The 26,994-nt window shown below is 47.5% G+C and overlaps 1 protein-coding gene across 11 annotated transcripts in view; it reads right to left on the bottom strand.

The window, feature by feature from the left end:
- LOC133350176 (diacylglycerol kinase zeta-like) overlaps window positions 1-26,994 on the bottom strand; it is a 284,717-nt gene that overhangs the window by 50,329 nt on the left and 207,394 nt on the right. For 6 of the 11 annotated variants that reach the window (XM_061564248.1, XM_061564249.1, XM_061564240.1 and 3 more), the window contains 6 exons: window positions 22,739-22,850; window positions 20,892-21,091; window positions 18,753-18,853; window positions 5,533-5,612; window positions 3,703-3,744; window positions 2,434-2,506 (listed from right to left, as the gene is read on the bottom strand). In XM_061564248.1, the coding sequence (XP_061420232.1) occupies window positions 2,434-2,506; window positions 3,703-3,744; window positions 5,533-5,612; window positions 18,753-18,853; window positions 20,892-21,091; window positions 22,739-22,850 (608 nt within the window). Of the gene's footprint in view, window positions 1-2,433; window positions 2,507-3,702; window positions 3,745-4,796; window positions 5,288-5,532; window positions 5,613-18,752; window positions 18,854-20,891; window positions 21,092-22,738; window positions 22,851-26,994 lie in introns of those variants that run through there. The other 5 variants (XM_061564245.1, XM_061564246.1, XM_061564241.1 and 2 more) reach the window with 4 other exon arrangements.

Genomic DNA, 26,994 nt, shown 5'->3' with positions numbered 1-26,994 from the left:
TCCCTTGTTTGAACATTTCCATCTTTGGGGGGGGGGGGGGGAGGAGGGGTGAAAAACACGAGGTTTGGCATCGACAAGTCCGATCGATGCGACATCCGCGTCGATCCGCCGGTCAATTAATCTCTGATAATGAGGCCACCGGGTCCTCTAGGGGGCTTGGAGCAAACGAGCACAACGTGGGCGTCCGGTTCCCGCTTGAAGTCGGGAAACCCCCGGGAGACTCCAGGGGTCTTCACCTGCCTGTCCCTCGTCTCAGCAAGGTCACGCAATTGATGTGCCCCACGGCCAAGCCGGAAGTTTTGACCGGAGAATTTTAAATGAATCATTTCACGGGGAGTGGAGGCATGGGGATGGGAGATGTATACACACACGGAAGGAAATCTAATGAAGCATTAAGACATATATTTGAGACTAGGCTATAGCCCCGTCCAAGGAGGTGTATTGCAGTTAATCTGAAATATTAAATTGAAAATAATGACCCGCTCATGATTAAATTTTGCCTTAAAAATTTCGTGACTGCAGGAATTCATATTCTTTGGTTCTTTCGGTAAAGTAACATAGATATAAAAATAAAAATAAAGTGAATAAAAAATTTAAATAAAAAACAAAAACCACTCATGTAGACTGTAGCCTGGTTCTTAATCTAAGTGAGTGTACTGGCAGTCTATACTGTAGACTGTAGCAATGGTTAAGCTGGGTGAGCGTACTGACTATTTTAATTATTTTTTATTAACTTTATTTTTATTACCGATCATGATTACTAATGAGGGGTTGGGGCGGGGTCCACATGAGTGACGTCATCAGCTCATGATCATTAATTAGGGGGGGTGCCCAATGTGGAGTGACGTCACCCGCTAATTATTATGAATGAGGGGGGTGCCTCACGTCACCCGCTCATGATTTTTGAGGGTGGTGCTCTATGTGGAGTGACGTCACCCGCTCATGATTATTAATAACGGGGGGGGGGGGGGGGCTCATGTGGAGTGACGTCACATGCGGGACACACACACAGCCTTGTTTGGCGCGATATATAAGTTGCTGCGTTGATTTCTTTATTAGCTTTACTTTCCATAATGAAATGAAAGCTAATTTGTGTAACCAAATTTTCGTTTCCGCTCCACCTTCTTCATGCGGAGTGACGTCACCCGTTCATGATTTTTAATGACGGGGGTGGGAGGTCTATGTGGAGGACCCCACCTGTTCATGATTATTGATGAGGGGGGCTGGTCGACGTGGAGTGAGGTCACGCGCGTTACACACAAACATTCTTTGCTCATATATTAGTCATTGTGATACTGACGTTTGTATAAAGTCCACTGTGATGCCGAACTGAATTCATGTTTGGACCGAGGCTCTATCGGTGATTTTGTAGCAATTTTAAATCATGATAATAGTTTTGAGCCTTTGTGGATGTGAAACTCACCACACCACGTTGGTTATAGGGGATTGTTTGACCATACTTGACCGCACGGGTGAGTGCGGGTTGACGAGGTGAGGATATAATTTGCCACTGATGTTAGCCGTGGGTGGGAATTGAACTTGGCTGAGTTAAACCACTGAACCACCGCGCTACCATTTGAAATACGTAAAGATGAACATGAATCTATTCCAACTTGGAACAAAAAAATGATAATCACAAAGCAAGTACAATTAATAATACGTTATTAGTAGCATTGACGGCCCATAGTGTAGAGGGAAGGACTTGCCAACAACAGTAGTATAGTAATGGATTTTTACCCTTTCAACTAGTACAAAAACTGACACCTTTATACAAGGCATCATGTTTGCAATAACCACAACACAAGCAGTCAAAATGCAAACAAAAAGATACAACTCTGATGATGATAATGATATGCACTGTCCTTGAAGTTGATTGGTCCACACCCTATACAGCTTTTCTTAGAGCCTAGTCTCCATCAAACATGATGCCTTGTATAAAGGTGTCAGTTTTTGTACCAGTTGAAAGGGTAAAAACCCATTACTATATTTTTCCACTGGTAAAGGAGGTCTCATAGTGTAAACAGTAGTATACCAAACAGTCTTTGTTAAAAACACTTTCATTTCAAAATAAACAAACTCATTCCAGTGTTTCACATGTAAACATGTAACAAAACACATTATGTTACACAACAACACAACAGGACCATGCAAAAACATAACTGCAATTGGTTGTAATTCCTCATACTCCAACAATCGATATCTATACTTGCAAATGTACAGCCCTTTTGTCAATCCACTGCCAGATTAGGGCCTCCCCACGCCTGACCTGGGCGATGAGGGCTATCTGACCGTACTTCACCACGCCGATCGGCGCGGATTTGGTGAAGGCGTCGGGAACATAACAAGGGTGCAGGGGAAGCGTAGAAGTAGAGGACAACGATGCATTTTCACCGCACGGATGCGTTGGTCGCCGGATCGGGCGATGTTACTCACAGTCGAGGAAACACCACTTGGGCGAGAGACGCTGGGAAGACAGCACCCGGGGATTGGTGCCATCGCCCTCCTGCTGCACAGACGAGAGAGACGGCGGGTCTCAATACGTGGCGCGCATGTGTCGGACATGCACACAGCACCCACCAGTTCACGGTCACACCTCGATTCCAGTGATCCTCCAAGCAAGGTACTCACCGCCGCCCCACACCATCGCGGAAAAATCACAAACCTTGACTTAAAGCTTTCGTGACTGCAGGAATTCATATTCTTGGGTCTTTCGGTAAAGTCATGTAGATAAGTTCTAAAGAAAATAACAATAAATAACAAAAAACTACGACGTTTCGATCTTCCTGATGACGAACGCTTGTGTTGCGATCAAAACACTTTTTTTTTCTTCTTTGAACCTATCTACGTGACTTTACCGAAAGACCCAAGAATATCACAAACTTTGCTAATTAAATTAAATCGATTCGTATGAGATGCACGGGGAGAGAGAGGGGGGGGGGCAGACGAGTGGTACGCGTTGGGGATGGAGGTTATCGTTCCATTCGTAAGATGAGAAGATTTTGTGGCCTACGAGTCAGAGCTTCCCCTATTTCATTACAATCGCGATATTCATTTCAGCGGTGGCGCAGCACAATCACAGCCTCGTCGTACAAACAACCAGGAAGCCATGCATAGTCCACGATGTCAGGCGCGTCGTTTTGAACTGGGCCCACGTAAGCAACGTGCTGTGTATTTGGTGTAAAATCCAATAACTGCCGACGCATGCAAAATCACATGAGCGGAGCAGCTCAGCAATCACATACGCGACACGACGACGACAAAATCAAGAGAAAAGATTGAGGACGAACAAAGCCAAAGCTCCCCCGTATAGCCTCAACAAACTGTTGGGGCAAGTGCTGTTAGCAAGCACCTATGAAGGCCCGCATGGCACACGAGGGGTGTGGGTGGCCAGCACCATGCCCGGCGGCCTTTGTCTCCCTCGTCGTGATGTTTACACACTGCTCCAGGTACTCATTTGAGGCTGAGTCGATCAAGGGGAGGCCCGTGACCAGTTCAGATAATCGTCACTGGTGTTGGCCATGGGCAAGAATCGAACTCGGGTCGCCGAGTGTTCGTAGCGCAGCGCGCTGACCACTACGCTTCCGCTTCCCACGAAGAAACACGCGCAACCGCATGCCCCACATGTGAACGTGCATGCCAAACACGGGGGCATGGCACAGGATTGGGATGCAGAGGGATGCAGGGCGGGTGGGGGGGACAGACCTGGAACCTTCGCTGGAAGCTGGGAGGGATAAAGGGAAAGTCCTGCAAGGAGAAACAAAGCCGACGCAGCCAGAGAGTGAAGCTAACGCTGGTCCTTCCTTCCTTCCCCCCCCCCCAGCTCCTGCCAGCTTCTCTCCCGTGGAGTTAAACACCGGCCAGCAGATGCACTCACCCTGGCTCGGACATGCGCAGAGAGAGCTGTGTTGGAAAAGAAGAGCGAGAACTTTTTATTGATGCTCATAATTTCCATTCGAACCCCCGACTGTTTCTTATCAATGCCAGGACAAACCCCGTCGCAGCATCGCAGCGTTTTCATAGCGAGGACCGGCGCTCCCCCCTCCTGCCCCCCGCACAAATCGTTACCCCCGCCTAGTTTCCACTCGGCAAACGCACGCTGTGCCCTGTGCATGTGAGACCACATCTCTGCAACACGAGTGTTGTAGCAGAATTTTGCATTTTGGAGTTGGGTGGGGGGCAGGGGGGGCGGGGCGGGGAATGGAGTGGCAGGGGGGGCGGGGGGGCGGGGGGGGACAGGGGGGTGGGAGTGGGGGGGCTGCTTGCGTGGGTTTGAACATAGATGCCGCCCCCCCCCCCTTTTTTTTCCTCCGGCAAATGCAATTAAATCAATCGTGGATTTTCTTCCAATTTTCTCTATGTTTAAGAGGATTTCGTACTCATAAAGAACCCATGCGGTTAAAAAAAAAAACTCTCCCCTAGCAACCAGAGGACAAGCTATGAAAGTCACCGGGTTATGGGAAACGGTCTGTGGCTAAGAGCATGAGGGTTATATGTTTAGACAAATGAGTCCAGGGTAAAAAGGGCAGCCGACCAGTCTGACGTAACTGCAGGGAGGATTGCGTTTCCTTGCACGCGCGCTCAGAATTCACGCCAGCCCTTCCATTTCTCATTCTCTCCCGCTGCGCTGCTTTAGCTCCGCTGATGGCGGCCGCCCCCCCGTGGCATCAGAACTATCACCAACGATTACTTTTTTCTGCGCCCCCCCCCCCCCCCCCCCCCGCATACCATCCCCCACAATCCCCTCCTCTTACGTTCTTTTTGTGTGGGAACACCGCGGGGGCTCCTGATGCTACGCAAAAAAAAAAACCCCGGGTGAATGCAGACCACCTAATAATGCAGCCCGCGACGAATTCACGTACGCACGCACGCCGCGAGCGCGTTGAATGTCTCGTGCGTTTTTTTTCCCCCGCCCGCGTTTTGAAGAACGTCATGCGCTCGCGAACGCGTGCGCACTCCGCCACCGCCGCCGCTCTGACCGCCCGCAGCTGGACCCTGTGACAGCGCAGCAGGGCAAGGGGGCTGCCGGATCATCGCTCGCCCGCCAGTGGCGGAAACAAACGCAGACGAGCTGACGCCGTCGATCGCCGAGTCCCCGGGCGGGCGCAACCGCCGAGACGCGCGCGGAATCGGCGCGGCAGCGACTCCGTGCGAGCGGCGGGGTTGGAGCGCTGCCCCAACGTGCCGCGTGGTTGTTGTTCGGCGCGACATCCGACGTTTCGCTCCGCGCGCTGCCCCAGCTTCTTGAGAACGTGAATAAGAGTCCACGCTGTGGGAGCTTCCTCGGGAACTGAAAAACGGTTCGGCGAAACGTCGGACGTCGCGCCGAGCGACACGCGGCGGCACGACGGAAACAGCTGTTCGGCATCGCCGTGAGAACCTGCGCGGGAAGTGCCGCGGAGATTCGCGCTGACAACGTACGGTTTCGCGAGGATTTAAGGCAACAAAAAAACGAGCCCAATTGTTTTCCAGTTCACGCACGGACTTACAAATGCAGTTGTGCAAGAACACACGCACGCACGGCGCGGCGCTCACCTCTTGAAGGCGGTCAATGTGTGTCCGACACACCATGAGGTCGCAATCGCCAGGCACCACAATGACCCCCAAGGGCACGGCTGGAGGGGACACGTGAAGGGCAGCGGGGGGGGCAGAAGTAGAAAGCGAATTGAGCCAAGGAACAACAACCGCAAATGTCACCACACTTCCCGCAAGGCAGTTATTTTCGTTAACTGTAACCAAGTTTCCAACTGATTTTTCGTCTCGGGTGTGGGCCAATCAACTTCAAGGACAGTGCATACTATCATCCTTATCAGAGTTGCTTCTTTTGTTTGCTTTTTTGACTACTTGTGTTGTGGTCATTGCAAACATGATGCCTTGAATAAAGGTGTCAGTTTTGTACCAGTTAAAAGGGTAAAAACCTACTATTATATTTTGCCACTGGTAAAAGAGATCTCATAGTGATTTTTTTTCTTTTTCTAAAAAATGGAGTTTCATCGGATGTTTATAAGCATTCAAATGTCCTGCCAAAAAATGTTTATACTACTCAATAACATAAAAAAACACATGTAAATTTGGTTCACGTTCTATTGAGTGAATCCATTTTGGATGCAGCAAACATTTTTTTATTGGAAATAAGCTACATGTCACGAAAACTGTCCAATAATCACAGTTACAATGTGGACACACCTGTAACCGCTACACTGAGACTCGGGCTCTATTTCAGCCGGTTGGGCCCGTCGAGCCAAGTGGCTCTTTTAGAACAACAGCCACGGCCCCAAGACCATTGGCGGCAGTTGGAGGACAACGCCGTGGTGGCTAAGAGATGTTAACTCAGGAAGTCGTGGGTTCGATCCTGCATATTTTGAGTTTGTATGTCTCTCCCCGTGGTCGCGTGGATTTTTCTCCGGGTCCTCCGGTTTTCGCCTCCGCATTTAGAATCAACGTGCGTTTAGAGTATTCGGCTGCTGTGCATTCCCACGTGGTGATAAGTCATTTCGTTGAGCTATCATTTGTGGCCAGGTCACTTCTGAAAAAGAGCTACATAGCTCAGTGGGCCTTACCTGGTAATAAAAAAATAAAAAAACATTTATAGAACGTGCAAACCAACAAGAGCAAAAAATAACTTATTTACATGTGAAACATGCGAAACTTACTGCAAGCAGGAAACACATTACATAGAGTGTTTAAATACCAATTAACAACAGTGCTGCTATAAATGTCCACATGATTCGCCACTTCATTGCGCTATCGTTGGTGGCGAGGTCGCTTCTGAAAAATAAACTAATAGCTCAGTGGTCTTCACCTGGTAAAATAAAAAAAAATTAGTTGTATTTGTATTTTTTTTAATGATTTGCTTACCTTTCCCATACTTAGCACTCCTATCGTGTTTTTGTATTGTTTGTTGTTGTAACGTTCTTACCTGGCCCCTACTGGACATCTGCGAAAAAGAGCTTCATAGCTCATCGGATTCCTCCAGTATAAATTATTATTCTGATCCTGATTCTTGTCAGAGGTGCAAGTAAATAAACCGTGTATACACCCTCAGATATAACGAAACTTGGTTCGAGCATTCATAGCGATCATGGGCTGACGTGATTCTGTAGCAGGGTCTTAAAACGCATATGGCTAGGGAAGTTACCGTGACCCTCACCAGGACAAACGGATTGAGAAACAAACGACCAAATAATACATTTTATTTAATGCGAACTGGAAACCCAGTGCAATGCAGAGGGGCTCTATTTTTCACAGCACATCTTGAGATGAGGTCTCCCTCGTAGATGCTTTATAAATCCAAAACGTAAGTGATGAACTATCCTTCCAACACTAATGTAAGCAGATTCATCATTGTACAACATTTTTCAGCAACATACAAATCGACTCAAGTCTTGTCTTGAAAGTGCTTGCACTTACACCAACTCTCACAATGCTATACGGGGCTCCTCGTGGTGAAATAGGCACTTTGTAGAGATTACCATTTAATAACTTGTATTTTAAAATGTTTCTGCAAAATTCCTTCAGGGCTCGTTAAAAATGTGACGGAGTTTGCGTGCGTGGGCATAGCATGTTTACAAAGCGGTGTTTAATAAACTTGGATATGTCAACAGAAAATGTGCGGGACTGCGAATGCACGAGAACTCAGATCCTAACGCACATCGATGTGTGACCTGAACAGACACACCAGTCACACTGTGATGCTGTACCCAATATAAAATTGAAAATCAATCAAACCAATGCAAGAGAGAGCGAGAGCTCACAGTCCACACTGATCTACAATTCTTCGGCTCACAAACACTGCACGCGATGTTATCTTGGCATTTAAAATAACGTAAATGAAAGAGAGCCCATTAATGTTTGCGGAATTTACTGCAAAGTGGCGGCATTAATCCGTGACAAAGGAATGTAACCATCTCCCCCGGGAGAGCGATCCTGCAAAAAAAAAAACTAGATAACTTCTAAGCGGGGAAAACTTTTCATTAATTTTGTAAACTCTTCATATTTATTCCAAGCACTTGCAACGTAATTGCCCCAGTTGTAATACATCTCTCAAATTAAAGTTCCCAGAGAAAGGGAAATTATGGTGCTTTCATATCACGCTCTGCGGCCGAAATAAAGAACGAGAATCCTCCAAAGCTCTCACCTGGGCTGTACTGGACCATCTGTGGAAAAAAATAGCTTTATAGATCGTCGGATTCCTCCAGTATAAATACATAAATTTCGATTTAAAGCTTTCGTGACTGCAGGGATTCATCTTCTTGGTTCTTTCGGTAAAGTCACGTAGAAGGGAAATAATAAAATCTAATAAAATGTTTTATTATTTTATTATAATAATATTTTATTATAATAATAAAAATAAAACATAATACAATTATTTTATTATGTTTTATTTTTATTATTTTATTATTTCCCTTCTACGTGACTTTACCGAAAGAACCAAGAAGAACTAAATACATATTTTTATGATTCAGATTTTTTTTTTACGTGGTGCCAGAAGTGAAGGTGCAGTCCTGCAATTGCTTTCTTGTGCCACTGCTGGTGGAAGCACCTCCACTAGAGGAGAGCTTTCGAGAGCTCCAAGCAGGTATTTTCTCACACTTTTGCAGCCTCATATCGGTCCTCTGCTGTCGCCCCCTCGGTGTGGAACTCTCTATCCCTTTGCACATCGGCAACATCAAATGCACTCCGACTTTTAAGAAATATCTAAAGGCCTCTATCTGTTTGGCCAGGCTTTCGAGCAGCCCTGAGCTTGGCTCCGCGCCTTCGAGCTGTTGGCTTGTCTGCAAAATGTGGCGCGTTATAAATGTCATTATTATTATTATTTGGCCGACTCCTCAACATTGTCCACACATATAGGAAGAGGTGCGAGTAACCACACTTAACCCCAACTACACGACAAAACCCGCTAATCGAGAGTAATCTGTCGGTGTAATCATTTATTCTGCTGAGTGGGCAACAGGCGGGGGAAGAGGAGAATTTTTTTAAACTTGCGCCCATTGTTTCAACCGCCACGCCAGGAGGTCAAACCGGCGACCTCTGGATCGGTGCGCGCTGGCCGCTGCGCTATGGCAGCAGTCATATTACCAAGAATGGGCCCGATGTCATCAGATCAATGAAGCTCAGCAGTTTGTACCTGGACAGTGTTTTCGGATGGGTGACCACCACGCACAACAGGCAAGACAGCAGTAAAAGCTATTGTTGTATTGTGCTTCTATGCTCCTATGCCAATGCCTTCACCAGCATGCACTAACCAGCAGGGTGACGAATGGTCAAATAAATTCCGCAGGGAGGACCTCAGGAATGGATTGACAAGAGTGCTGTCGAGAACAGCCCAAAAGGTCAACAATATTCGTATTAATTGCAACAGTCACCCAATAAGTTGACCTCTGATATGGCATTGTGGAGACGTGGCGCAGTTGTTAAGAAAAGTGCTGGGGTATCATGCTGGCGACCTAAGTCTGATTCCCGGTAAAGGCTAAGATCAGTGGCAAGCAACAGCTGAATGGGCTCTGGGCCCAACTCCTTCACCATCCGGTACGCTCAAACGAACAAGTACGCTCCAACAAACCCTGACAGCCGACATGGCGTGGCAAGGCTTTCATCTAGCAGTGGACTGACAAAGACCTGTAAACGATCACTTAATACGTTAATCATCACAGCATTGTGAGCGGCATTAAAACAGCTGCCCTCAAAAAATGCCTGAGCAGCAGCACGCACTGAGGTTCGAAGCGTCGAGCTGAATTGAAAGATGCACACACACTGATGTGCACAGCATTCCAAGGCACTCAGTGGGAGTGCCCGGCGCTTCGCGACCGCACTCTGTCATGAAGCCACTTGTTGGGAAACACAACCTCAAGAATGCGTGACCTTCAAGTGTTATTATTATTATCGCCGCCGCCACCGTGCGAAGCCTCATAACTTTGTCTGGGAGCAGGCGAACAACAGAGAATGATTCACTCGTCTGCCTCGAAAGGCTACCGGGGAAACCAGCTGTTAGCGAGCACTTGTGCTATTGTGGCTTTTGTGTCGTATGAGGCCAGAGGGCCATCAATCCTGGCTCTGCTGACGATGATGGTGATGTATAATGCACCGCGTCCCGCGCTCATTTTAGGCCGAGCAGATCCCCACGACGTACGGGCTGCGGATGCCGATTGTCCCGTCATAAGCATGGCCACATTTTGAACTTGTGTCACTGCAATCAAGAGAGTTCACTAACCGCTACGCCACTGCTTTTCACGTGAAAGTATGTTTGGAGGCTCACTGTTGGCGAGCACCTATTAAGGACAGAGCGGCCCGGCGCATGTGTGGCCAGCACCATGCCTGGCCGTCTTTGTCTCCCCAGTGCAAATATTTAAACACCACATCAGCTACTCGTATTCAAGGCTATGTATATGTAGTGGAGGCCCAGGACCGGATCAAATTGTGTCGCTGGTGTTAGCTGTCGTCAGGAACTCAGGTCGCCGAGTTCGTAGTGGAGTGAGCTCACAAAAACAAAGATTCCCCATCATAGCCGCCCCAGGTACACATGTACATCAACATAGGTAAGGTACAGGAGTAATGAGCTAAACACGACACTACACAAAGATCCTCCATATAGTCTTAACAGACTGTTGGGGCACGTGCTGATAGCAAGCACCCATGAAAGCTGGCACAGCACATGAGGGCGTGAGTGGCCAACACCATGACTTGCCAACACCATGCCTTGCCGCCTTTGTTTCCCCAGTGCTTATGTTTACACACTGCACCAGGTACTCATTTGAGGCTGCGTCGACCTAGGGGAGGCCCAATGCCCGTTTAGGATCATCGTCACTGGTCCATATTTACGCGATCTAACCCAAAAAAACTCCATTATGGATATTGGTCGCGAAAGCCTGCGTGTTAAATCGTCACTGGTGTTGGCTATTAGTGGGAATCGAACTCGGGTGGCCGGGTTCGTAGCGCGGCACGCTGAACGCTGCACTACCGCTCACCACACACACAAAAGTACACTAACATTTGAACAAAAGCCAAGAAACGAAATATAAATCAGAGGGCACTACTATGCTGGGGAGAACTGGCCTATAAAACAAAAAAAAACGCATTAAATTCTAGCGCCTCCATTACCGTTTTACAGAAAATCCGCCGGTGGTCGCCAAGGGCCGGTTAAAACTCGTTAATCGAAGCGTAACCTGCCTGCATGTCTTGTGCGCACAGCAGTTAGAGCTCACTTTGTATCCCGTACTTTATGTACGCACGTTGAACTTCTTTCGCACCGTACGTAGCCGACGGTGCTCTTCGGAGGCTCCGGGAGTGTGCGTTGCGCGACGATCGATCTACTGGAGCAGCGGCGCAGCGGTTAGCACACACCTCAGCATGAACCCGGTGAACTTAGGTTCGATTCCCAGCCACAGATAACGTCAGCGGCGAATGGTATTAACAATCAGTCCTCGGCACCCCTCTCGGCCCTCCACCAACCCTCCTCTGACCAGCGTGGTGAGGTATAGTCAAACAACCACACCTTGAGGCTAACGAAGCATGCGGACGCCTTCAGGCGGAAAGTGTATAAACTAGATTCAGATGCCCGCTTACACTTCCGAGCAAAAGTTGTGCACTTGTGCAAGCTCGCCAATTCACCTGCAAGGCAATTTTCCACATTGATAGCCAAGCGAGTCGGCCGCAGCACTCAATTCCTCCACCACTCCCCCCCCACAAATGAACTTTGAAGGCAGCTCAACCCAAAATTTGCCCATTTCGCTAACACCCCCAACCCCATCCCCACGTCGATGATCCACGGAAATCCCAATTCTAAGTGGTGTGTTTTAAACGCACAAATAAAATCCTACCCCCCCCCCCCGTTTTTCTTGACTGGGGGAGATGCGAGGCAGGGGGGGGGAGTAAAAGAGGCTTGGGAAAGGCGAGGATTTTTGTTTTATTTTAACAACACGCAAGGAAATGGATTAGCGGCACAAAATGGAGGGCTCTGGCTTTGCGGGCCAAGATTACCAGCAAAGCGACCTCTCTGTGGCTGGAGTTGGCGGCGAGCAATCGATTCGGGTAACCCCCGGTTTGTCGCACCTGCTGAGGGAATTAAATGTTGAAACAAACCAATTATTTGTTTTATTAATGGCTAACGGACTGTCTGCGAAGGACTGCATGAGGCGGCAATTTGTCCTGTTGTTTTTTTTGTTCGTGAACAGTACTTATCTCCAGTCGGGCAGCTGGTGAACATGTTTAATATCGGTTTCTCTATCCACGAACACGGCCCGGCGGTTGATTGCCCAATGCTACGTTAAAAACACGGAGAATAAATAATAACAAACAAAACATTCACTAGCACTGCCCTGGCTTATGAATGGGCAAGTTTAAGGTGAGCAGTTAACCCATTATTTGGTGGAAATTGTTCAAATGAGATTCCGTTGGGTTAGACAAAGCCGGTATTTATATTGTAGTCCCAGTTGACAGGAAATTTATAATAAGTGGCAGAATTGTCCGCGCCTGCCCGCCCGCCCGCCCGCCCTCTCAAACAATGAAACGCCGTGAAACAAACTGTAACAAGGACACTATAATTAAGTATTGCACAGCCATTTGCTAAAGGAGGCGGGCATTAAAGCTCAACTTAATACATTTTGACAATGCCAAGTGCACCTTGCCGATCGGAACTTTAGAATAAATGTATTTATAAACCGGTGATGAAGACACGCCGTGCACTATAACACTGGAATTGTTTAGGGCTCTCTTCTCTCCATACACTTCACCTTCCATCGCGTTCTGCGCCCCCTCGCTGCGCTTGCAGGCATCCCTATGCAAGGCCCCAGTCAAGCTCCGCTCCTTTCAGAGGTCACTTCTTCTCTGCTGCTGCCCGGATGTGCTGGGATTCCGTTCCCCGGCCATCTGTCCTGCTAAGTCAAGTCACCATGTTCCAAAAGTCCATGCTTGTCTTCTGCCCATAACGGACTCTTTCTCTCCAAGAACAGTTTCCAGTATTCAGAAAGGGAGGTGGGCTTCATGGATAGGGTGGTAGGACCATGATGAGAAAATTAACTGGGGGAGCAAGATTGACGATAAAAGAACCGGCAACCTCGTAAAAAAATAATCTTGAGCTCAACTTTTCAACCTTCGTTAGTGAGGTTCTTAATTAATTTCTTGTAATTCATATATTTCCATTGCTTTTTGAACAAAATCAATGCATTTTCTGTGATGTAAAGAGGGCTAAGACACAACCAACTTGGTTCTCAAAAAATGAAAATACTAAGCAAAGAACTCTCAACAGCCAGCACTTCATACCATGAATGATTTGGGGAAAATAAATCTTCAGTAGAAAATGTGAACATTTTCATTCTAAAAGGGTTTAGGTTTACAGTGCTTTGACGAATTAAGCTCTGTATATGCATCAATGCCATACTACCTACTGTGGTGTACGGTTCAGAAGCACGGTAATCAATGACAGAATGGGGATTCGAAGTTTAAAGGTGCACACTTGGAATTACACATTGAGATACAAAGGACCACGTGGATTACAGAACACATGAAGGTTTAAGTATATCATTCAAACTGTTAAGAAATGTAAGTGGGCTTTGGCAGAACACATCACAAGGAGGGACGATGGCTGATGATCAAGGACAATGATGGAATGGAACGCGTAGGACAGGACATGGACTGGGGAGATGGAGCGATTAAATGAGCTCAGAGGAGTATTAGATCACAGGATCGCAGGAAGTGGCACTGGCGTGAAAGGGCCTTCATCCAACAGTGGACTGAGGATGGCCGAGAGTTTAGCTTGTGTTTGTTCTTCCCCCGCACCTTCGATTAGCACAGTTGGCTACGAACGGTGCAAAAGAAGTTCTACATACCATACATAGACTCACACAGAGACCCATAGACTCACACAGAGACCCATAGACTCACACAGAGACCCATAGACTCACACAGAGACCCATAGACTCACACAGAGACCCATAGACTCACACAGAGACCCATAGACTGACACAGAGACCCATAGACTCACACAGAAACCCATAGACTCACACAGAGACCCATAGACTCACACAGAGACCCATAGACTCACACAGAGACCCATAGACTCACACAGAGACCCATAGACTCACACAGAGACCCATAGACTCACACAGAAACCCATAGACTCACACAGAGACCCATAGACTCACACAGAGACCCATAGACTCACACAGAGACCCATAGACTCACACAGAGACCCATAGACTCACACAGATATCCATACACTCACACAGAGACCCATAGACTCACACAGAGACCCATAGACTCACACAGAGACCCATAGACTCACACAGAGACCCATAGACTCACACAGAGACCCATAGATTCACACAGATATCCATACACTCACACAGAGACCCATAGACTCACACAGAGACCCATAGACTCACACAGAGACCCATAGACTCACACAGATATCCATACACTCACACAGAGACCCATAGACTCACACAGAAACCCATAGACTCACACAGAGACCCATAGACTCACACAGAGACCCATAGACTCACACAGAAACCCATAGACTCACACAGAGACCCATAGACTCACACAGAGACCCATAGACTCACACAGAGACCCATACACTCACACAGAGACCCATAGACTCACACAGAGACCCATAGACTCACACAGAGACCCATAGACTCACACAGAGACCCATAGACTCACACAGATACCCATAGTTTGTTGTCCTTACCCCGCACCTCCGATTAGCGCGGTTGGCTACGAACGGTGCGAAAGAAGTTCAACATACACATATATATATACCAATGCATGATGCATTCATTGAGCTTCTCTTGCATATTTACATATTAGTACTATACTCAATATACATCAATGTTTTAACCTTTCAGTAGCCTAGTGTTTCAAATGTGCTATGATAAAATGTGGAGGTGATTAGTCCGAGCCAATTTGCGCTGCAGGAAATGAAAAATTCAGCTTTGATTTAACGTTGATTCATGCATGTGCACTGGGTTCGATTCCTCGTGTGATGCATGTTTTTGTTTTTAGTCATGGATTTTGTTCTGCTTGATTTTTACTTTTTTTTGCCATCTTTATTTTCGTTGGTTTTTCTTTTGTCATTGCAGTGTCCTCCCAGGCCAAATCCAGCTAATGACACTCGTCCCATGTCTCTCTTGAGTGAAACAAAAGCCAACTTGAAACTTGACCGTGAACTTCGCTAACAAGAAGCCCATTAAGCGAATAAAACACGAGGAGGACCCAGATTAGGGGCAATTAGTCAGCCACGGGAATTTCTGTCTCAGAAAAAAATATCACTCCATTAAATATGCATGGTAACTCCCAAAAATAATATGCCTCATTATAAAAGCAATTACTATTGAATCAAACATATCTGTCGAAATAATGCCATATCGGACAACTGAACAGAAAAAAAAACATTAGTATGGAAAGTAAGTCAGTCAAATAATTCGGCAACATGTCAGAATTTCTACCCGTGAGTTAATGGCCTGTGTGGTTCGGTCAATGAAAATAGCAGCAGCTGCCAATTAATAAGCGTTATAAATAATTCACTCTCCCAAATCTTAGATAATTTTAAAAAGCATCCAATTGTTTGTTTGTTTTTTGCCCAGAAGCTGCAAGCTCATTCATAGTTAATCATCACTATTTTTATTCTGCGCACAAGTTGGCAGCACACTAAACATTATAATCAAAGATATATCTTGCCGTGCTCCATCTATCAATCACTGAGATCCATTAATGTAACTCGGCTTCCCAGACCACCGCTACTGCAAGCACCGCAGATTCACACTTTCCACTTCATTGAAATGGCAGGAAAAGTCTGGCGTTTGTTGTGCAAGGGTTTTATAGCTGGCGCTAATAAAACGTATTTAACACACACAAAAACGTGCAAATGACAGAGGTCACACATTACTGGTGACGTCGGCACAAAACTTTTACCGTCGCTCAAAAATGTAGCGTCGTTCGACCCGCTCATCGTGCTCCACGTCAACAGGAAGCCGCTCTCACCGTGGCCATCAATCATTGGCGCGTGACGATGGTCAGAATGTGCCGATCTAAATCACGCCGCTTTGCTCTTTTGAGATAGAGACAGCTGCAACCCGCTCGGGCGACGGATTTAATTCGAATGAGACGCCACCCGCGGCACCCCTCATTTCATGTCATCCGAAGAACGAGCCGCAACAACGACTGTGTAGTCGCGAGCCAAGGAAGCCATTCGGATCTCTCATCTGGCGCTGCAAACCTTTTCGTGCGCGAGAACGGCCCACGAAAAGTGGGTATCGGGGAGCTACCTTCGAGATGCCTTGCGGTGACCTCTGGTCCCACCCTGCCCCGCATATGTTCGTCAAGCTCGTCGAGTGACAATCAAACCAGTGAGTTGATGGCCCCAGGCCGGTCACCAATGGCAAGAAATATACCATCACAGTTAATGCGGTTCTGCACTTAATTTGGCCAGTTTCCAGCTATGTTTAATTAATTAAAGGCGGTTGCCTGAATTCGAACCCAGGACCTCAGCGGCGCCGGCTCAGCGCTTGGAGCCCTGAGCCGCCCGGCCAACTCCTCCTTAAACGTGTTAAAAAAAGAATCTTCACGCTCGCCGTGGTTTTCATGGCAGCCAGCGACCGTGTAAAATATTTCATCAGATTACGCCTTGCGCGAACGTCTGCAAATAAGCCCCCTTTGTCTAAGGCAGGTTAAGTCCGTGTGAAGGCAATGTTCTACTTTTCCTGTGATCAAGCGCCCGTAATGTACACAACGCTCTCGCAATTTTCTCCGCGAGCCTCTCCCGAATGCAAAGCCGTTCGCTGGCTTACATTCTGTCCAACAAGACTCGTAATAACGAGACGACGGGGACTAAGCTACGGGAGGTCGCGCACCCCGGCGAGCAGTCTGAGCTGTAAAAGAAATGCAATTTGTGGGTTGCGCTCCATTGCTAAAAGTGTAAAAAAAAAAGAATCCACATTATAATTGTCTGCATACAATAGCAGCTGGCGCAAACAAAAAAAACTGCTTTTGTCCGTGCATTCTCCATAGACCTGAAATTCCCATGGACAAGATTCTAACACTTAATGAATTCCAATGGGATGCAATTAAAAAAATAAAAATAAATTGCACACACCGAATTTGTCTCCAGAACCCCAATCATTTCCCCCCCTACCCCCGTTGTGAAATATAACGATGAGATGGGAGTAATTTGCGGCACTTGCGCGTGTAATCCATCAATAAAAAGATCCGATGCATTGGATTCCACCATTTCCCACTCGCTAACAATTAAAGCAACTAATATTGCATTGATTTGACATGCCACGGATTTATTGAATAAACTGTTCCAAACGCTGCACCTGGGAACGTACGAGGGAGGCAAGGGTGCAACCCTGCAAGCGCTCGCTCAATGCCACTGCTGGCAAAGGGGTCTCCCCCCCCCTCTCTCGAGGATATTCGGCCTACTCTTCCAAGCCAGAGAAACGTCTCGGAAGACGAGGGAGTACCTACATTTTACCCCACCGCATCGACCGACAGTGGTGAGAGGATTTAAGAAACACATTTTATTTGTTTCGACTGACGCGCAAGAAGGTGGAATCGAACCGGCAACCCTCTGAACTGCAAGTCCAGTGTGCCAACTATTACACCACCGTGGAAGCATCCGCATGAGGACTGTGTGTACATTATATACAATCTTACACGCTTAAACATCACCAGATGGTTCTAGTGGAGGGCATAAGTCAACTCAAACGATGAAGCGTTTCCAATGGGTGCAGCAAAGCACCAAGGGCTTTCCGCGGGCAGGCGAGTGCAAATTTTTAACGATGCGCGACTTAATGTCTTCCTCAGTTTCCAAAGCTTCTTGACGTCTTCATTGCAGGTCGGGGTTTTTTTTGTTTTTGTTACAGACCATAAATTCAGATCATAAATTCAGCAATTAATCATGCGCTTGGCTTGTCCGCATGTTTTTCTTTGTTTTTAATCAGCCTTCAAAAGCTCGCCCCCATCATCCACAATCTCTGCACTTTCACCCACTGTTCCGACAAAACCCATGTTTGGAAAATCGCTAATAACCCGCAAAGGCGTACTTGGAAATCGTCAAGCGAAGGAGGACCGGTCCTCAGCGCACCTGCGTCTGCCATGTAAAGCCACCGAGTTAAAGGTGAGAGGCAAACTTACGATAGATGGCAAAGAGATGCCGTAAAAAAACTAAGAAGAAAAAAAGACACAAACAAGTGCTGCTTTTTCGTCCGCTCACAAACGGACTTCTCGCAGCCACTTAACTCTGGAAACCAATGTTTTCAAGTGTAATTTGCATAAGCTTACAAGAGGAGCAATTATATAAAAGCTCACGACAACGTCTTCCAATTGCGAATCGAAGCGTTATCATGAACGTGGGGGTGCAACTCGCTTCCAGAGTCGAGTATTCTCTCTTTCATTGCACTGAACGTGTGTTCCTAAACCGCAATATACACTTGTTGAAACCTTGTTATTTCACCACATTTGAAATACAGCGATACGCAGTGAACAAACGATATGGCAATAATGCGTTGGCAGCGGCGCACAATGCACAAATGACAACAAAAAACCTCAACACACGTTCGTCAACAACGCCGTGCGTGGCCTTCAAAGGAAAAAAATATACAATAGGCGACGTTTCAGACGATGGCTCTGCCGCGTACACATATAAACCTACAGAGGGCCAGAGAGATAGAGTGGGTATAGAGTTGGAGACACGAAGCTTAACACCATGGGAGCGCTTGCGTGCCAGGCCATGAACTGTGACACCGTGGGGGACTCACAGGCTTCCCGCAGCTTCTCCTTGTCGTAGTACAGCGCCTCGTAGTTGTGCATGCTCACGCGGCTCACTCGGATGCGCAGCTGCTCCGGGAGCGACTGCTGGCTGCGGACAAAAGAAAAAAAGAAAATGAATACGATGAAAAATGGACGAGGATTTAATCGCGCGCGCAGGATCGACGCGCACGTTGATGCCACAACACCGCGCCGTCGCTTTCGCGCTTCTCCCGAGGTCCCGCAGGTTGTCGCAAAGTCAAACACCCGACCGACCTTCAAGGAGCAGCTCTTATAGTCTCATCGTGGCCACCAGTTGCCTTCAGCTCACCTCCTTGATCGCTGCCCTCTGGCTGCCGCTCTGATGCCCGTCTCCGTGAGCTGCCCTCCCCCAGGGTAGTGCACGTGGCCCCACCATCACAACCTCCTTTTCCTGGCAACCTCTACAACGCTTGTGCTGACTCTGAACCTGCAAGTTGTTTATCCTATTCTAAACCCGTAAGTTTCTTCCCTCTTTGTTCGAGTCGCACACGTATAAACGTCGACAAACACAACAAGGCATGCATACTACTGCTGTTAGCATCTATTAAAGCCCGCATGCCCATGCCGAGGTGTCTTTGTCTTCCCGTGATAATGTTTACACATTGCACCAAGTACTAATTTTAAGCCGAGTCAACTTAGGGGAGGCCGAGGATAGGTTCAGATACCACTTGCCACTGATATTAGCCATGGCTGGATATAGAACCCAGGTCAAATGCTGGGTTGGTAGCGCAGTGCGCCAACCACTGTGCCACAACTCCCCGCATACACACTCTCACAGACACACAGCACAATTCTCAATCCCCTCTCCATGCCAATACATAGACATTTTTGCATGTAAGCTTTAGCTTTAACTTGTTCTAACGCCAGCTGTGCTTACCATCGTACAATCCAGCAGTGTAGCGAGCGTGATATTTAACGGGAAGCTCCACATGTGAATACGGCAATTACAGAAATAATCTCTCGGATTACGTTTGGGCATACAGTCGGCATCTTCCCAACACCGATTGTGGCCGCTCCCAGCGCCACAAAGGATAGTTATGGGAATAAATAATTCGCATACTCCAATGGAAGTCAACCGTTCCAAAAAGACAACAAAAACTTAAATTGACTTGGGACTGCCAGAGCAGCAGTGCGAGAAATCTGTCTGTACTTGGCGATGTATTGAAAATTTCTCGTGATTAATTCATCCAATGAGCACGCGGCAGGACAACAACGAGCCTAATTAAAGGGCCTTGTTATAAAGCAATATAAAATGTCAGCGTTAACATGAGAAATTAAGCTTCAAAGCACAATGAGTGCTCCAATTTATGCGACGTAGTTGCTGGATCGCTTTGCCGAAACGTCTGCCGGTAAGCTTCGGTTCCCTGGAAAATGTTCCTGATTATTTTGCCTAATGTCACGGGTTCAAAAACATGCCACACAAAATCACGGGTGATTAATCACGCTGCCACAAATGTACACGTGCCTTGGGTTACGTACGGTTATTTTTTTTTATCGTGGCAGTTAAATTACCAAATTGCATTAGAACCTTCACCGGGGGGTTCACCGCTGTTGTCAGGTTTGTTAATCAAAAAAATTTGGAACATCGCCGCTCAGTGCCAGTGCCTTTATTTAACCCTTTACAGGGACGCGCTTTGCGGCCTCGATCCCTCGGAAGACAGCCCTTTTTAATTTCCGACGGTGAATGAACAGACTTGATGAAGCACACAATAAAAATATAAACTGGATTAATTTCCTTAAAAATACAAAACCTTTGTAAATCATGCTTAATAATGCCTGTTCTGCGTCCGTGACGGAGAGAAATGTCTCAGAGCGCAGCTTTTTTAGCCTAGGGGACCCTCTACAGTGGCAGCTGTCCCCGTGCAGCGCAAGTAGGGGGCATCATCGCTCGAGCTTATACCAAACGGGTACTGCCATTGTAATCAGGAAAGGGCTGACGGTGGGCGGTGGGTCACGATGACCTCAACGTACGCACGTTGAACTTCTTCCCCACCGTACGTATGTGAACCGCGCTAATCGATGACCTGAAAAATCCATCCCCGAGATAATTTGCGCGTCGGGCGGGGCGACAGCGCCGAAGCGAGGCGGGCCGAGGCCGCGCCACTCACTCGTTGAGGAGCGGCATGGAGGGGCGCCGCTTGGCCTTCTGCACCATGTTGGCCTTGTTACGCAGCGCGATGTGGATGATGGATGGCGCAAGCCTGCAGGGCTCCCCATCCACCTGCATGGGGATGCTCTTGTAGGTGGTCAGCGTCACCTCCTTGCACTGGTGGAGCCTCTCGCCGTGACCTCCGACCTGCAGCGCCGCCTGCAGGGTGTGCGGTAAAGCCGGGGGGAGGTTGTTGGAGGTGAAAGGGGCTATCGTTTGTCCGCACCGAAGGGAAAAATAGAAGCGTTAAAAAGAGGGATTCGTCATTGTCAGGCTCACAGATGGGAGATCCCCCACCCGCCTGCCCACCATGATGAAAACATACGGCTGTGAAGCACCGCACTCGGCTATCGGATGTCGCCTTGAAAACGATCGCGTGGGCATGTAAATAGGGGTGGAGGGATGCAGGGATTCATCGATTTAAATTGATTCTTCGTCTCCAGATAATAAAAGCACCAAAACTGTGCTTGGGAAATTCTGTTTTACAATGTGTGCATGTTGCATGCGATGGGTGCATTGTCACCCACCGCAGCCACTTGAGGGACTACTTTGCTTCTTTTTATCGAATCGCACCCCTAAAATGCATTGACAACTTGTCGATCCGCGGAAGTACTGCGGCAGTTGAATTGTTCGTCCCCTCGTCATTACTCGGCCAGATGACAATGAGACGACCACCGACACCGGTACAAATTAACATTTGTTTCTACCTGTGAGCGCCCCTAAGGGTTTTTGGATTGCCATCGCTGTCGATAAATTTGAGAACCGGAAAACAAAACAAAAAAGCGGCCGGAGGACGGCTTCGACCGCGGCTGCACGGGGGCGCAGCTCAGCGTCAATAGCAAAAAGCTTGAAATAACACAACGTGCACGTGTGGGATTATTCATATGAATAAGTGACAGCCTACTGTGAAGCCACTGCTATGCTTCACCATGCAATGTTGGTCAGAGGGGTTGTTGGACCATACTTCAACCCACGTTGGTCAGGGCAGGTTGGTGAATGGCGGGGGGGGCAGTGGGGGGCCAGGCTGGGACCGTTTCAGATATCCCTCGCTTCTGATGTTAGCCGTGGCCGGGGATCGAACTCAGGTGAGGCAGGTTCAGAAGGTAGTGTGCTAACCACAGTGTTACTGCTCCCCCACCTCTCCCCCACAGAATTACTATGTGAATAAAACGACTTTAATGGACTATATTCACACCCAAATTATTCACATTGCAATGGAGACGCGGATATATTCTTCACAACTTAGTTGAGGGCAATCTTTAACTTTGAGATTCTGGCCGCAGACGGGACGCGTAACTGCACCTGTGAACGGCGGCTGTTGTCTGAAGCCCTCTCTAAAGTAGGTGGCAAGCCTGGGTGATAATGTCCCGCTGCATCACCTTGCAGCTGAGAAAATTAAGCTGCCAAGTTGATGCCAACCGGTGCAGCGGTAAGCGAACTGACCGCTTTTTGCCCAGCCACCGAACGCAGCAGTTTTAAAACTAAACGATTTTTTTTATTTTACCAGGTAAGGCCTGCGGAGCTACGAAGCTATTTTTTAGAAGCGACTTGGCCACAAATGAGAGCTCAACGAAGTGGCGGTTCGTACAAATTAGGGAAGGCCATCTTTCCTGCTTCATATACTGCCGAGCAATGAGTCACGCGGTGGCGTCACAGGAAGATACATCAATAAGAATGGCGCTTCATTAAAAAGTCGAAGTTGTTATTTTCATAGACGACCGCACGGGTCAGGCAATGAGCTCAAACAAGGAGAGGTGCGCGGTGGTGGCGGCGGTGATGGCGGCGGTGGCGGCGGCGGTGTCGTACCAGGGAGGTCATGGTGAAGCCGATCACCTCGATGTAACCATCGTCGTGCCTCTGCGGTTCAAAGTCGTGGTGCTCGCCGGGCGTTCCCCAGGGCATTGTGCCAGCACAATACCTGTCGTCCACACAAGGTGGCGGGGGGAGGGGGGGGGGCGGTCATCCTTTGGTTGGCCACGGCTGAGACGTTCGAGAGTGGCGCGCGTTGATCGCGGGGGGCTCCCGCGTCCAAAAACTTCGCGAGGCAAATTGCGCGGCGCTGGTGGCGGTGCGCAAGGGTCGAGGAACAAAACAACTCAATGCCTTCGTCAATTACGCTGTGCGCTCCTTAAGAGGTAACGTGTATAATGACCGTGTCATGATGTTGTAAAGAGGCAAAATTAATCGATGACTGATTCGACATATGGTTAAAGCACATCCCCCTTCTACCGACGCCATTAACGATACGTGTTGGTGGCTTCTTTGTTAAATCTCAGTGCGGTTGTTCCACGATTGTAGATCGTGGTCGACGATGATGGTATTGAATCAACAGATATCATCATCAGACATGATTTATCCACTGCAAAATGTAGGCCTACCGAGGCCGTCGCCATCTCTCAAAATCTTGCGATGCAACAATGGATCAGAGTTTTGCGCGCACGAGCCAATTGTATCACTTCATCGCGCACACACACACAGGCCCCATAGAGGTGTACATTTTATATAGAAGTGAGTCAATAATGACACAATACATTCAGAGACTGTATTGGCAGTTGTGTACATACACACATTATATATATAGAACAATAAGCTGACATTTTGATGAGTGACTTGATAATTGATAATTGGACACTGCACCTTGTACTGCGTTACCTTGCGAACACGAGAAACATTTTAAGAAATGACAAATTCAAATGGTTTGTTCGCTACGCGATGTCTATCGATAAAAAAAACTGCTTATGACAATTCAAAACCACACAATGTCAACTTCTTTCAAATTTTACAGTCCTCCTGGTGCACCAGTGTAAAGTGCAATCTCTAATTATAATATCTTTGTTCTGAAAAAGGGCCATTGCCCAAAACGTCAGCCAACGATGTTTGTTACAAGGCTATATTTTTTATTTTACTAGGTAAGACCCACTTTTCAGAAGCAACGTGGCCACAAATGATAGCTCAACGAAGTGGCTTATCATGTGGAAATTTATAGCAGACAAATACTCTAAACGCACGTGTCGAAATGCGGAGGGGAAAACCGGAGGACCCGGAGAAAAATCCACGCAACCACAGGGAGAGAGACACGCAAACTCCAAATATACAGCAGGCATCATAGAAGAGATCGGACCCACGATCTCCTGCATACCAGGCGAGGTAGTTAACATCTTGCCACAGTGGTTCCCATAAAGCAGTGTTAAGAATGAGAAATGCTGTGAGTATGTGTTCCTCTCCCTGAACCAGTACATTTCTACATTCTCCATTCAGCGCCAAGAATTTGCAGGCATCTGGCCCTTCGGAATATCTCTGCAGTCCTAATCATCCATTAGTGGACATAGGTTAAGCACAGTGTGTCCTTAATTCGGAGTATTCATTAGCACAAATTACGTGATTATTGTACAGATCTCTAGGTAATAAATAACCAACACAAAGTCACACGGGCGGCCGCAGGTTTTTCAAGCATTTTCTGTGCAAATAAAACGCAGCTTTCTTTAACCCTTGACAAGGGAGAAAGCCAAACGAGATTGCTGCCCCCATTTTCCTGATTTAAATTTAATGCAATTACTCGTGGCAGTTAATACACGCATAATGAACAATCCCAATTCCTATTTTGCATAATTTAGCTTCACTTCTGCAGGGGCGGCGGGGGGGACCGTGTCATTTTTACGACTTCCCTCACACCATCGCTTACTCTGCCAAACTCATTATCGACGATCATTTTCTCGAAAGTTGGCACGGCCGAACTGGTGCCCAGTGACTTGTAAAAGTTGATCGGCTCCTCAAGGCAACAGGCGGTGGAGAAAAAAAAAATTAAATCTCTAATCCTTTATAATGTGCGGTCTTCATTTATTTCATATCGACTGCACCAACAGCCCGTAAAGCAGCTTACCCGGTCCCTAGGGGTGCATTTCAACAGTGGACACCAATCAAGGATATCGTGGCCTAATTTTTGCAAAGTCAAAATTGCAAATGGTATAATTTACGCTCGGCTAGGAACCGCAGATATATCGGCCAAGTCTGGTGTCCTCAAGGCCAGTCCTAAGCCTAGGACTGGTCCAAAGCCTAGGACTGAACCAGTCCAAGGCCTGTTGCTAGGCCTTGGCGCCGGCTCAAGGACAATGTCTCGGTCAGAGGACATCGCTTAAGAGGCACCGGCCTTGACAAAGGCCTATACCTAAAGGCTCCCGGCCTTGACCTCTTCCTTGGCCTAGTGGCTTTTGACCTCAGCCTTGTGGCTGTCGGCCTTGTAGGTCCCGCCATTAAATGCAAGGCTGCATCAGCCACCTCATAACCCCACGGTGATTACAGATCCATTATGGCTTTTTAAGGGGGGCAGTTTGAATGTTGGCTACCAGCTGATTACCGAGTAGCCCAACGGGAGGCCCCGGCTTCACCTCTTATGAGCAGCGCTGGATGCTCTCTCGGTAGAAGCAGACCTCGTATTTCTCCCGTGTCAAATTAAAACCGCTCATGCATCCAAATTTCATAGCCAATTTCGGAACATTAATTGTGCCGGGGCACTACAAGCATCCCAAGATTCGAATTTCGTGCACCGATTACCAGAGTTCTCACATCTAATGTCTTATGTTTCCCCTTATCTACCTGCAGCGTGCAATAACAATATAATACAATTTATGATCACGATGCGAAAAGTTTGGAATCGTTAGAATTATTAAGTTGTTAATTTTGCTCAAAGTAATTTTACGATAATGAATTTTGTACACCACAACACTGAACAATTACCCAACATGCCACTCCCCTAATTTTATAATTTTGTACTAAACTGCTGCACGGTACAATTTGGATTTGTACTCTGTACAGACGCAGTGGGTGCATTCACAAAATACTTTTTTAAACATACAACTCAGGAATGTTTTATCGGCTCCAAAGAGTGACGTTCACACAAACAATGCACGACTCCAGTTGGTCAATGTGAAATAAACCGAAATTCATCTGCCAATTAGCCCACTATAAAATCGATGTGTGCCACGCACAATCAAGATCATTATATATTAACACGACGAGTAGAAAAACAACCGTGTGATGAAGTGTATTCCACGGTGAATTATGATTGTATGAATAATTAAACCCAATTAATGTGGAAAACCAACCACTACCATCTCCCGCATCCTAATAATAGTAAAGGCAATTGATTAAATTAATAAATTAAGCTTTCAATAACATCGTCAACAAGGAGGCGGACGTAACAAAAATCCTGGGGGGATGCGTGGGGATGTGCGCAACCACAGAAACGTTCCCGGTTACCAAAGACTGTGCGGATGCGGGCAGGAAAGGAGTGCGCGCGACACACCGTCGTGGCAAACAGAGAGAAAAAACACACGCAACATCATTCTAAAGCATTGTCAAACGAACAGCAACTTTGGGAGGATGTCCAGCACCATTGCCTCCTCCTCCTCGGGGGTTTGTCTGAGGAACACACAGAGCTTCTAGCACGCGGCTGCCATGTGCCGGTTCGGCTTGTTAAGCCCCCGCCCCCCCCATTGCATGACTTCTGATTTTCACTGAGAGAGTCCCGCTCCCCACCCCGCCCCTGCCCACCCCCCCCCGAGGGCACGAACTAATGATAGCCTGTTGCCAACAGAAGGGGCAGCCACAACATTTTACAACCGCACAAGTTTGGCTCCCCGGAGAGGTCGGCTGTCACTACCCGGCAAGCGATGGATCATGAGAGAGTGGACTTGTCACCGAGCTGGTAAGGGAGGTCACCCACGATTTTTGCAATTTGCCAATAGCATTGCTATTGCTCCCATAAACTCCAGGTGGTTCGCAGCATTTCACACCAGCCCAGGATTGGCCTTTGAGGCCAATCAGCTGTTACTCCAACTCAACGATTGTGAGAGACGGTCGCGTCAATCGGACTGAATGGCGGTCACCCTATGCTGTTTTCTAACGGTACAGCTGCTAAATTTCGATGTAAAGCTTTCATGACTGCAGGGATTCATCTTCTTGGTTCTTTTGGTAAAGTCACGTAGAAGGGAAGTAATAAAATAATAAAAATAAAACATAATAAAATAATTCTCACGACGTTTCGGCCACAACGCAAGCAGCCG

Source organism: Lethenteron reissneri, chromosome 33 (genome assembly GCF_015708825.2).
Source record: "Lethenteron reissneri isolate LAM-NWPU_2019-01 chromosome 33, ASM1570882v1, whole genome shotgun sequence".
Classification (NCBI taxonomy): Eukaryota; Metazoa; Chordata; class Hyperoartia; order Petromyzontiformes; family Petromyzontidae; genus Lethenteron; species Lethenteron reissneri.
Note: the sequence above shows the minus strand (reverse complement) of the source record. Positions and strands in the feature narration are given on the sequence as shown.